Raw genomic sequence first — 13,325 nt, forward strand, 5'->3', positions numbered from 1 at the left:
GGGCAGAGTGAGGAGAGAGACAGAGCAGGGGAAAAGGGGAGTGAGGAGAGTGACAGAGCAGGGGAGAAGGAGAGTTGGGAGAGTGAGGAGAGTGACAGAGCAGGGGAGAAGGAGAGTGAGGAGTGTGACAGAGCAGGGGAAAAGGAGAGTGAGGAGAGTGAAGAGAGTGACAGAGCAGGGGAGAGAGGTTGGGAGAGTGACAGAGCAGGGAGAAGGAGAGTGAGGAGAGTAAGGAGAGTGACAGAGCAGGGAGAAGGAGAGTGAGGAGAGTAAGGAGAGTGAAAGAGCAGGGAGAAGGAGAGTGAGGAGAGTAAGGAGAGTGACAGAGCAGGGGAGAAGGAGAGTGAGGAGAGTAAGGAGAGTGACAGAGCAGGGGAGAAGGAGAGTGAGGAGAGTGAGGAGAGTGACAGAGCAGGGGAGAAGGAGAGTGAGGAGAGTGACAGAGCAGGGGAGAAGGAGAGTGAGGAGAGTGAGGAGAGTGACAGAGCAGGGGAGAAGGAGAGTGAGGAGAGTGACAGAGCAGGGGAGAAGGAGAGTGAGGAGAGTGACAGAGCAGGGGAGAAGGAGAGTGAGGAGAGTGACAGAGCAGGGGAGAAGGAGAGTGAGGAGATTGACAGAGCAGGGGAGAAGGAGAGTGAGGAGAGTGAGGAGAGTGACAGAGCAGGGGAGAAGGAGAGTGAGGAGAGTGACAGAGCAGGGAGAAGGAGAGTGAGGAGAGTGAGGAGAGTGACAGAGCAGGGGAGAAGGAGAGTGAGGAGAGTGACAGAGCAGGGGAAGGAGAGTGAGGAGAGTGACAGAGCAGGGGAGAAGGAGAGTGAGGAGAGTGAGGAGAGTGACAGAGCAGGGGAGAAGGAGAGTGAGGAGAGTGACAGAGCAGGGGAGAAGGAGAGTGAGGAGAGTGAGGAGAGTGACAGAGCAGGGGAGAAGGAGAGTGAGGAGAGTGACAGAGCAGGGGAGAAGGAGAGTGAGGAGAGTGACAGACTAGGGGAGAAGGAGAGTGAGGAGAGTGACAGAGCAGGGGAGAAGGAGAGTGAGGAGAGTGACAGAGCAGGGGAGAAGGAGTGAGGAGAGTGACAGAGCAGGGGAGAAGGAGAGTGAGGAGAGTGAGGAGAGTGACAGAGCAGGGGAGAAGGAGAGTGAGGAGTGACAGAGCAGGGGAGAAGGAGAGTGAGGAGAGTGAGGAGAGTGACAGAGCAGGGGAGAAGGAGAGTGAGGAGAGTGAGGAGAGTGACAGAGCAGGGGAGAAGGAGAGTGAGGAGAGTGAAGGAGAGTGCAGAGCAGGGGAGAAGGAGAGAGTGAAGGATGATTAACGATTATGTGGAGAGAGGAGTGAAACCTTACGAACCAAAGAATACAAAAATACGAACCCTGAAGCAAACCTGCAACAATGTTCAATGAAACCACTTGGGTTCAAGGGTTTGATTCATGATGTTTGGCAGAGTCATTATTTTTTTACTGCTGATGATGAGTAGGGTGCCTTTCATAAAAAATATATTGCTATTATATTATGAAACAATTAAATAATATGCATAATATATCATCTAAAATTATAACAATATAAAATTAAGAACAAAAACACACTCCATCACATTCCTATCCCTAGCTGCTTCCTGGTTTGCAGGAAGTAGAGCTCTCTCTCTCTCTCTCTCTCTCTCTCTCTCTCTCTCTCTCTCTCTCTCTCTCTCTCTCTCTGACAATCCCATTAGCTCAGCCTGAAACAACATCTCTGTGTGTTGTGTGTGTGTGTGTGTGTGTGTGTGTGTGTGTGCGTGTGCGTGCGCGGGTGTGTGTGTGTGTTTGTATGTGTTTGTCTGTGTGGGTGTCAACATCTTGGACTGCAACCAATATTCCTTTATACTTAATCGTCAATAAACATCACACTACACACCTAGAAGCCTATGCCCTGATGCTAAGCAATGGCATCCTATGTGGTGCTAAGCTGTGCTACATTAGGCTATGCAGTGCGCCATTATGCTATGCTGTGCTGTGCTATATGCTTCTAGGTTCTGCTGTCTGATTGGCTGAGCAACTCTCTGCTCTGGGAGGATCCAGAATGTCGTGTTTATCATGACGTCATAGCCTCATGATGCAGGAAGCTAACCTGTAGCGAGGTTAGCACATTTTACATCAGAGTATTTAGCAGACGCTCCTATCCACCGCAATTTACAACAATCAACGCGCACATTCACGGCGGAGTCAACCGTGCAAGGCGACAACCGGCTCGTCTGAAGCAGTTAGTGTTGGGCATTTGCTTGCTGACACCTCGACACTCTGGGGATCAAACTAGCAATCTCCCAGTAACAAGTCAAGCCGCTCTGCCTCCTGAGCTAAGTCGACCGTGGTCACTCAGCAATGTGTTGCTGCAGTGAGCATGCGGCGTGTAGCGGCGGGGCTAACCAACCGGCCACCCGTCACTTTCTGATGTCATAACTAATTTAGATGGCTGCCATGGAAACAGCGTCAGATAAACTCGGGCTGCGTTCGAATAGTAGTCATTGCCTAGGAAGATTCCTAACTGAGTGAAATGACCCAGAAGTATCTCAATGGCAGCCATGTTTTTTATTTCCAGTTTACGGCAAAAGTGCACGTTCATCCCACGATCCACTTTTGTTTGGGTTTAGTTCCTTTAGTTGTGTCGGATTACGTTCATACCTAAAGCAAACCGAACCAGTGTTAAAATGAGTGTTCACACCACCATAAAAATACCATAGTGCCGGTCAAAATGGTCCCCGCTTAAATAAAAACAGATCAAACGTGGTGTAAAATGGACACTGTAGAAATAAACAGATATAAAATCATCGAAATCGAGCGAAACAGTTTAAATTTGGTCAAAGAATATCTTTAATATTGTCCTAATATCATACTGAAGGTAGATATTATAGAGTGGACTTATATTGCTCTTGTAGAAGAGCATGTGGAAATGAAAATATCTCATCTTTGAATAAAGGTAGTTTGATTGTTGTAACTACTAGCATTAAGCGGCTGGTGTAGCAGGTAGCACAGTGGCATCCTTACTGTCGATGCAGAGGTTGATGGTGTATCATGTAGTATTGAGCATTAGCATGTTGTGGCATGTAGCATGTGTTATATGGAGCATGGACAGAATTCATTATATTTTTTATTATAGGATTTTATGATCGTCAACGAACGAACTGCCGCCTTCAATTAGAGATGCTCCTTCCGTCACCATTTTTAAATCTAGGCTCAAAACACACCTCTTCTCCCTGGCCTTTCCTCCCCTTTTGTGATATGTTGTTTATTTTTATGTTTTTCATGTACTGTGTATGTATGTGGTATGTGTTCTTTTTTATGCCTTTTTGCACCATGTACGGCACTTTTTCCAGTGAAAACTGTTTTTAAATGTGCCTTATAAATAAATGTTTTTTACTTACTTACTTATATGGAGCATTTGTCATGCAGAATGAAGCGTGTGTCTTGAAATATCTAGTGTGTATCATGTGAAAAGGATCATGTATCATGTATCATATATTATGTATCATGTATCATGTTTCATGTATCATATGGCATGTATCATGTATAATGTATCATATGGCATGTATCAAGATTTATCATATGGCATTTATCATGTATCATATGGCATATATCATGTAAAATGTATTATATCGTGTATCATATGGCGTATATCATGTATCATGTATCATATGGCATATATCATATATCATATGGCATATATCATTTACAATGCATCATATATCATGTATCATATAGCATATAGCATGTATCCCCCCTCCCATATGCGTTTGTGATGTTTTTGATGTGATGCTTATGTGTTGAGGTGTTTTTTTTGCTAATCCCTACACTGTGCCCCCCTTAAAGGAGCATAGTTTGGGGTATTGACAATTTTTTTTTTCCCTCGTTACCCTCTTGTTTAGCTTTTTAAACTTTCTTATATAACGCGGGCCGCATGGTTCTTGTTGAACAAGCGCCTGACAGTCTCTCCGTCCTGTCTCCCCACACTGTCTTTTATGTTTCTTGGACGGAATGTAACTGGGAATTTCGTTGCTCTGTTGCTCTGTAACATGTGTAATGACAACAATAAATTCAATTCAATTCAATCATGTATCATGTGGCGTGTATCACCTACTAGTATCATTTACCGGGTATCATGTATCATATATCATGTATTGTCAAGGTCCGCCCCTGGTTTTCCCAATCACCTGCCTGCTACCCTGATCTCCCCTGATTAGCCCAACCACCTTCACCTGTGCTCCCTCTATATAAATCCTCTCTCCACTCAGCCAGATCGTCTCTCGTTACTCACAGAGCTTTCGCGCAACTCCAGAACTGTTTCTACAACGCTGATCATGCCTGTTCCCGAACCCTCGCCTGTCTGACCACCTGCCCGCCGACGGAACCCCCAGTCCACCTGATTGCCTGCCGGTCCCCGAACTCTTGCCTGCCCCCGTTTACTCTGCCTGCCCGATCCTGATCATCTGTGCCAACAATAAGCCGTTGGACTGCCCTGTCACCATTTTCAGTCTGTGCACTTGGGTCCTGCCTTACCCCCGTTACAGCACGATCTGGCCAAGAATGGACCCAGCTCAGGCTGACGACCGGATCCGATTAGAGAGTGCCCTGCACGAGGTGATGGCCGCTACCACGGCTGCCACAGCACAGAATCAGCGGGACCTGGCGCACGTCCGCCAGGAATTGGCGAACGCCCAAGTAGGTGCCGCCGCTCCACCTCCCGTCCCTTCTCCCCGTGAGCCCAATGTGGGGATTCCCGAGCGCTATAATAATAAATTCAATTTATATAGCGCCTTTCAAGGTACCCAAGGTCGCTTTACAAGAGGTGTACACAGTGGGGGGGGGGGGGGGCAGGTTAAAGGCCATAGGCCTCTAAGAAGAGGTGTGCCTTCAGGAGCTTTTTGAAGGACTCCACTGAAGTGGCACAGCGGATATGGAGGGGGAGCAGATTCCACAGAGTGGGGGCAGAGGCGCAGAAGGCCCTGTCCCCAAAGGTCTTGAGTCTGGTGCGGGGGGTTTCCAGCTGGTCCTTAGCAGAGGACCTGAGGGACCGTAGGGGGGTGTAGGGATGGAGGAGGTCAGAGAGGTAACGGGGGGCCAGAGCATGCAGGGACTTGTAGGTGAGTAGGAGGATTTTAAACTTGATCCGGGACTTAACAGGTAACCAGTGGAGTTGCATCAGGATGGGGGTGATATGCTGCCAGGGCTTAGTGCCAGTTAAAACCCTGGCAGCTGAGTTCTGAACATATTGCAGTCGGTCCAAGGTTTTGGAGGGGAGACCTGTGAGGATGGAATTACAATAGTCAAGACGGGTGGAGATGAAGCAGTAGATGAGTGTTTCAGTGACTGAGTCTGAGAGTGAGGGTCGGAGTCTTGCAATGTTTCTCAGATGGAAGAATGCAGATTTTGTGGTGTTGTTGATATGAGGCTGAAATGACAGGGTGGGGTCAAGGATGACACCCAGGTTGCGGACTACGGGGGATGGGGTGATAGGGCAGCCATCCACTTCCAGCAGAAGATCCCCAACCTTCCTGAGCAGTGACTTGGGGGCCACGACCATGAGCTCTGTTTTATTGCTGTTCAATTTGAGTAGATTAGAGGTCATCCAGATTTTTAGGTCTTGTAGACAGTTGATGAGTAGGGCCGGTGGAAACTGAGTTGAGGGTTTGGTGCTGATGTATAGTTGGGTATCATCATCGTAGCAGTGGAAACTGAGACCATGATGACGGATGATTTGACCAAGGGGGAGCATGTAAATGGTGAATAGTAAAGGGCCGAGCACGGATCCCTGGGGAACACCATGGTTGACTGGTGCCGTGGTGGAGGTGGCATCGTCCAAGGTGACGGATTGTTGGCGGTTGGCGAGGTAGGACTGAAACCAGGAGAGGGCTGAGCCACTGAGACCAATGAGCTCAGCAAGACGGGTGAGGAGGATGGAATGGGATACTGTGTCAAAGGCTGCTGAGAGATCGAGGAGGATAAGAATGGAGATGAGGCCATTGTCGGCGGCAGTGAGGAGGTCGTTAGTGATTTTAATGAGGGCAGTTTCGGTGCTATGGTGAATTCTGAAGCCAGACTGAAGGGGTTCAAAGAGCTCTGAACCCCATAGCATAGCAAACTGCGGGAACAGCTGGAGTAGTGTCCATGTTAACAAACTTGTGTCGGACGGCCCTATGGACGTAACGAGGGCGACGGAGAAGGCAGAAAGATCTGATGACCTTAAGGCAGTTCGGAAGCGAGAGAGTATTGAGTTGTACGAGTTCAGCAGCAGAGTATTTGTAGATGGACATCGCTCACCCGTAGCAGCAGGCTAACGCGGCTGCTATCTACCTAGCGGGAGACCACAGCGAGACTACTATGGACGATGCAATCCAGGGAAATCCAGGGAAACCAGGTAAGTTCCAGCACTGTAGATCAACGTGCGGACCCGCAATGTAGAAGGGTAGATCAAGGCTAGGAATTATGGCGAGTTTGGAGGGTTTAGAAGGCTAAGGAGGCTAAGAAGCGGCGACATTTACGCCAGCATCCTCTCAGCGTCCTCTCAGCCGGAGAGGTAAGGTCTCTTAATAATGGCGACCCTACCACTTGTAACGCCTTCTTGTGCAACTGCTCAATCATCTTCGTCCTTCAGCCGCTCACCTTCACCTCCGAAGAAGCCCGGGTGACTTACATCATCAACCACCTCTCTGGGCGGGCGTGTCTTTGGGGCACAGCCCCAAAGACAGTGTGTCAGAAAGGGACCCCCACCTGCATCTCTTTCCAGACCTTCGCCGATGAGCTCAGAAGAGTCTACGGTACCGGACCTCTGGGGGCCGAAGCCGGGCGGGAACTGTTGGCCCTTTCCCAGGGAGGCCGCTCAGTCACAGACTACCCCATTGACTACCAGGGCCCCCATGAGCGACTGAAACCCAGCCGCTCCGTGATTTCTTCTTGCGGGGCCTGGCTGGGCACATCAAGGACGAGCTCGTCGCCCATGACCCACCGTCTACGCTGGAGGGCCTGATCGAGCTCGCCACCCGCCTCGACCTCCGTATCCAGGCTCGCAGGAGGGAGAGGCGTTCAGAGGCTCCGTCATGTCCTACCCTGCCACGCAGCCCTCCTCTCCCCAGCCTCCCAGTAACCAGAGGCATACTGGTGAGCTCAAGTGGTAGACTCTGCCTCTCCCAGAAGACCCACCCCCTCCGGTGAGCTCCTGCTGTCCTCCGGTTCCCATCCCATAGCCGCCCTCGTCGATTCAGGGGCCGACGAGAGCATCATGGACCGGTCCCTCGCTCTGCGGCTGGGACTCCGTCCAGAGAGACTGCCGTCGTCAACTTTTGCTAGAGCCCTGGATGGACACGTGCTGGGGAGGGTAACTTCTCGGACAAACCCTGTGCATATGCTCCTGCCGGGGGGCCACAGGGAGACCATCCAGTTCATGCTTCTGCCTACACCCAGCCAGCCTGTCATCTTGGGTCACTCCTGGCTTCCCAGGCACAACCCCAACATTGACTGGTCTATTTGTTCCGTCCGGGTGTGGGGAGTGACCTGTCAAGATCCCCTTCCGCTGGTCTGACGAGGCACAAGACTCCTTCAACACCCTCAAGACTCGCTTCACCATCGCCCCCATCCTTTAGATCCAACCGGAATAGGACCTCTCGCCGCCCAGCAGCCGGCCTCCTGCATCCATTGCCCATCCCCCATCGTCCCTGGTCGCATATCTCCCTGGACTTTGTGTCTGGTCTACCTGCATCCAAAGGCCACTCTGTCATCCTCACCATCGTCGATCGACTTAGTAAGCTGGCCCATTTCATTCCCCTTGGTAAACTCCCCTCTGCCAGGGAGACGGCGGAACTGGCCCTCCACCATGTCTTCTGCCTCCATGGTCTGCCCACTGATGTCGTTTCTGATTGGGGGCCCCAATTCACGTCGGTCTTCTGGAGGGAGTTTTGCAGCCTAGTTGGGGCTTCCGTCAGCCTGTCTTCCGGCTTCCATCCCCAGTCCAATGGACAGACCGAGAAGGTGAACCAAGATCTGGAGACCACCCATCGCTGCCTGGTAAACCGCAATCCGGTGTGGGTAGAGTATGCGCGTAACACCCTCACCTGCTCATCCACAGGCCTCTCTCCCTTCCAATGCGCCTACGGGTATCTGCCACCCCTGTTTCCCAACTTAGAGAAGGAGTCCTCCTGTCCCTCTGCACAAGCCCTCATTCGCCGCTGCAGACGCACCTGGGACCAGGCGCGCACTAGCCTCACCAAATCAGCGGACCGCCACGCTGCCGCCGCCAACAAGCGCCGTACGCCGGCCCCTGCCTACCAGACTGGCCAGAAGGTCTGGCTCTCCACCCGCGACCTCCCCCTTAAGTTGGAGAGTTGCAAGCTGCCCCCCAGGTTTGTAGGCCCCTTCCACATCACTCGTGTCAGTAACACGGAGGCGGTACGCCTTCGGCTCCCTAGGTCCATGATGATCCACCGACATTCCATGTCTCCAGAGTCAAGCACGTCCAGGAGAGCCCTCTGGCTCCGGTCCAGTGTACACTGTCCGGCGCCTCCTTCACGCCAGCCGCCGTGGACGTGGGGTACAGTACCTGGTGGATTGGGAGGGGTACGGTCCAGAGGAGCACTCCTGGATCCCGGCTCGCTTCATCATGGATGCCCGTCTCATCTCTGACTCCCACCGCTCCCATCCTGACCAACCTGCCCCGTCCTCTCATCTGCCCACTACGGTTCCATCTCCGGGTGGTTCTTCTGACCTCCCGAGGAGGATGTCGCGCCCACCTTGTCTACGGAGGACGCAATCTCTGATGCCTCGGGGGAATTCTAACCCTCTCCACCCTCCCTGTTCGATCTAGGACGTCTGGAGCCGTCCCTTGGGGGGAGGGGGTACTGTCATGGTACGTTTTCCCATTCGTTTCCTGCCTGCCACCCTGATCTCCCCTAATTAACCCACCCACCTTCACCTGTGCTCCCTCGAAATAAATCCTCTCTCTCCACTTAGTCTCTGCCAGATCGTCTCTCATTACTCACAGAGCTTTCCCACAGCTCCAGAACTGTTTCTACCACGCTGATCATGCCTGTTCCGGAACCCTCGCCTGTCTGACCACCCGCCTGTTGTCGAGTCCCTGCCGGCCTGTCTTCTTCCCTGTTTCCTGCTCCTCGCCTGCCTGTCTGCCCTCCTGATACCGACCCCTCGCCTGCGCGACTACCCGCCCGCCGACGGAACCCCCAGTCTACCTGATTGCTTGCTGGTCCCCGAATTTTTGCCTGCCCCCATTGACTAGTGGTGCCGAGATGATGCCTCATGACACGTCAAAGCCTCGCAGCCAGATGAACCACCAAAGTGGTTCGACCTCGAAGCTTCAAATGAGTACGCTAGGGACACCTAGTGGTGAATGAAATTATGATGAAAGAAAGAGTTTCCTGTGATGTGATGTTTGCTTCGTACAACCTCAAAACATTTGAGAATTAAAGTCAGTGATACGTGTGAGGGTGCCGTTCATAAATATCTTCCGAGTTCATGGTAGAAAATAAATTTGACAAAAGATTCTAAGTCATCCCGGCAAAATAGAATGTCTTATCAACTACAGTAGCCTACTAATAATTGTAATAATAGAACTGCATGATGACTGAGAATAACATTCCATTAAAGTGATCTTGGAACTGGGTAGTGTCTTCTTTTTGTAAAAATGGGCCAATTGTGAACCCATATCGCAGAACAGCCCAAGATGAAGCCTCGAACGTCACACGCTACGTGATTTCTCCTATGTGAATCCTACTCGATACGGAGCTTCTCTGCTGGGAGGAGCCGAGGTACTCGACACACGCCCCGATGCCTTGACGCAAACCATAACATCACTGCCGTTTTCTCTGCCTACCCGATCCTGATCATCTGTGCCAACAATAAACCTTTTGACTGCCCTGTCACCATTGTCAGTCAGTGCACTTGGGTCCTGCCTAACCCCCCGTGGCATGTATGACCCACTAGTAGCATGTAGTGTTCATCAAGTATAAAGTAGTGTTTATCAAGTATCAAGTAGCATATATCATGTAGTGTTTATCATTTATCAAGTAGCATCATGCAGTGTTTATCATGTGTCTTGTAGCCTTTATCATGTAGTGTGTATCATGTATCATGTATCGTATCATGTCATGTAGCATGTATCATGTAGTGTTTATCATGTATCATGTAGTGTTTATCATGTATCACGTAGCATGTGTCATGTAGCTCATAGCGTACGGTGTACTTACTGCCGATGCGGAGGATGATGGTGTCCCTGCGCTCCCCCAGAGGGTTCTGGAAGCAGCTGTAGAGGCCGTTGTGTCCAAGATCCACATGGGTGAGGACCAGCCGCGGCCCGTCCAGGCGGTGCCGCGCACGCACATCCGTGCCGTTCATCCACGACACCGACGCATCGTCTTCAAGGAAACCGCACTTCATCGTGACGTCGCTACCCATCCGCTCGTACTGGTTCCTGGCCACTAAGAGAGGCAGAGCGGGCTCAGCGTTAGCACGTTGTAGGTTATACACTGGGGGGTTAGCATTAGCATGGTTTATAAACTGGTTCAACAGAGGGGGTAAACGTTAGCATTTTGTAGGTGAAACACTGGGGGGTTAGCATTAAGATGTTAATAAACTGGTTCAACAGAGGGGGTAAACGCATGGTTTGTGTTAAACACTGGGGGGGTGGGGGGGTAGATTTCGTATGGTTTAGGATAAACACACGGAGGGTTGGCGTTAGTGTTAGCATGGTTTAGGTTAAACACAGGGAGGTATGCATTCTTGTTAGCATGGTTTATGTTAAAGATCCCATGCCATTCTATTATATGATGCTTTAATATAGGTATTAGTGGGCCACAAACACAGTATTCAAAGACGTCCCCGAAATTCAGCCGTGGTGCAGAGTTACAGTCACTCCGAAACAGTCGCACATTGAGCTTCCCCCAAACGCGCTGTTTCGGTGGGCGTGTCAAGGCAGGTCAAGGAGGGGGGTGGGGGTGTGGCCCTGAGCAGCTTGTAGCCACTGCCATGCGCTCTGTATACGGTGGGCGTGTCAAGGCAGGTCAAGGGGGGTGGGGGTGTGGCCCTGAGCAGCTTGTAGCCACTGACAGTACCATGAGCTCTGTTTACAGTGGATGTATCGCAATGGCTCGTAGAAACCCATATTATACATAGATATCTATATCATATAATATATAATATATATTATCACCTGGCCCTGAGCAGCTTGTAGCCACGGTACCATGCGCTCTGTTTACGGTGGATGTATCGCAATGGCTCTTAGAAACCCATATTATACATAGATATCTATATCATATAATATACAATATATATTATCACGGCCAAAAGCTGTGTGAGCCTCCAGACGATAGGTTATTATGAATCTCAAACGACCGCGTCTACTTCAGATTGATGTGGAAGTGGAAGAACCAGAGACGTCGGAGAACCCGACGAAGTCCTTTGAGATTCATAATAACCTATCGTCTGGAGGCTCACACAGCTTTTGGCCGTGATAATATGTATTATTTGATATAGATATCTATGTATTATATGATATTATTTAGATATAGAGCAGAGCTCCAGGACTGTAACGCAAGTGTTGTACACTTCCTTGTTATTTGGATAACCGTTCTGCTGTTGTGGTGTGATGGCGCATAACACTGTAGGACTCTCGTCTCTGGTATTTCTACAAACGAGACTCGTAGTGGGGGTTATCTCAGCCATGGTTGAGAATGAATTGGGGGAAAGGAACTTTGGCTTTGACTCCCTGAAGTAGGCTACATGAACCACGACATGGAGGAGAAAGGGATTGTTGGCCGCGAATGTATCCCGCTTGAGCCCTGCTTCCCGCCGCCTCGGCAGAGCGGTCAGCGCTAATCACCGCATCTTGATGCCGAGGCGGTGGTCCATCGGCAGCGAGGCTCCGGCGGGAGACGACCGCGGTCAACAATCCCTTTCTCCTCCATGTCGTGGTTCATGACTTCAGGGAGTCAAAGCCAAAGTTCCTTTCCCCCAATTCATTCTCAACCATGGCTGAGATAACCCCACTACGGGTCTAGTTGTAGAAATACCATAGACGAGAGTCCGACGTGTTATGCGCCATAACACCAACAGCAGAACGGTTATCCAAATAACAAGGAAGTGTACAACACTTGCGTTACAGTCCTGGAGCTCTATATCTAAATACTATCATATAATACATAGATATCTATATCAAATAATACATATTATCACGGCCAAAAGCTGTGTGCACGTCCAGACGATATAATTGAATCACAAAGGACTTCGTCGGGTTCTCCGACTTCTCTGGTTCTTCACTTCCACATCAATCTGTAGTAGACAGAACCGTGCGCTGCTGCATGCTGCCGGCGCGAGGCACCACCGCCCGGCTGCCCGCTGCCGGGCGGTGGTGCTTCGCGGCGGTGGTGCCTGCGGCAACCGGCGGCAGGCCAGCATGTCGCAGTTCATGTAGTTCGATGTCGTTCTGCCATTGCATTCAAAATTCTGTAACTAGCCTGTTACTACAAACTAAGCAACTACGTACACGTATTAGCATTTAGCACTAGCTCAATCACGACTCCTTCAGAATTCTTGTGGGTGGTTACGACCAACCAAGTGGGCAGGGCCATGAATAATAATTTGACAACGCTACGTCACAGTGTCACCTTATCCAGATCGCTCATTTCTTCTGCCTTTTTCCTTTCATTGCCTATTGCATTCAGCAGACAAACTGCATAGATTTCAAACTTACCACAGCTCACAAACTTATTCAGACCTATGTATTTAACAAACAATAGGAAAAATGTGATTTTAATGGCATGGGCTCTTTAAATGCAGGGGGTTAGCAGGGTTACCAGTTAGCATGGTTAAGGAGCAGTACAGGGCCTAAGCGTTACCATGGTTTAAGTAAAACACAGCCCGCACAGCATTAGTGTTAGCATTGTTTTAGCCTTAGCTTTAGTGTGGTTTATATTATGACAGGCGGCTTCGCATTAGTGTTAGCATGGTCTTGATTAAACATAGTGGGTTAATGTTAGCGTTAGCATGTTTTAGGTTAATCCTAGTGGGGTAAGCGTTGGTGTTAGTGTGGTTTATATACTGGTTCCTTCTCTTGTTTTGTCTTTGAGCTAGGAGCTAAGTGACCTGGCTCTCCATCCCTCTTTTCCCCCATCGTCCCTCGGTGATATCTGGGTATTCTGCCAGAGCTGATCCAGATGTCAGCTGTATGTTTCATGTATATTCATGCCTTCTAACAGACACATCTATTTTTAATACCACAAGATACCACACCAAGGTAACACCAATCTGTTTGTCTGTCTGTCTTCCTGCTGTCTGCTGTTTGTCTGTCTGTCTCTCTT

General features: G+C 50.1%; 1 protein-coding gene across 1 annotated transcript in view; it reads right to left on the reverse strand.

Moving 5' to 3' along the window:
- cntfr (ciliary neurotrophic factor receptor) overlaps positions 1-10,448 on the reverse strand; it is a gene marked incomplete at its 5' end in the record, with an annotated part of 27,042 nt that extends 16,594 nt beyond the window's left edge. The window contains 1 exon segment of the mRNA XM_030341999.1: positions 10,218-10,448. Within this exon segment, the coding sequence (XP_030197859.1) occupies positions 10,218-10,448 (231 nt within the window).
- Between the last annotated feature and the right edge of the window lie 2,877 nt (positions 10,449-13,325).

The sequence above is a fragment of the Gadus morhua genome, chromosome 19, assembly GCF_902167405.1.
Source record: "Gadus morhua chromosome 19, gadMor3.0, whole genome shotgun sequence".
NCBI lineage: Eukaryota > Metazoa > Chordata > Actinopteri > Gadiformes > Gadidae > Gadus > Gadus morhua.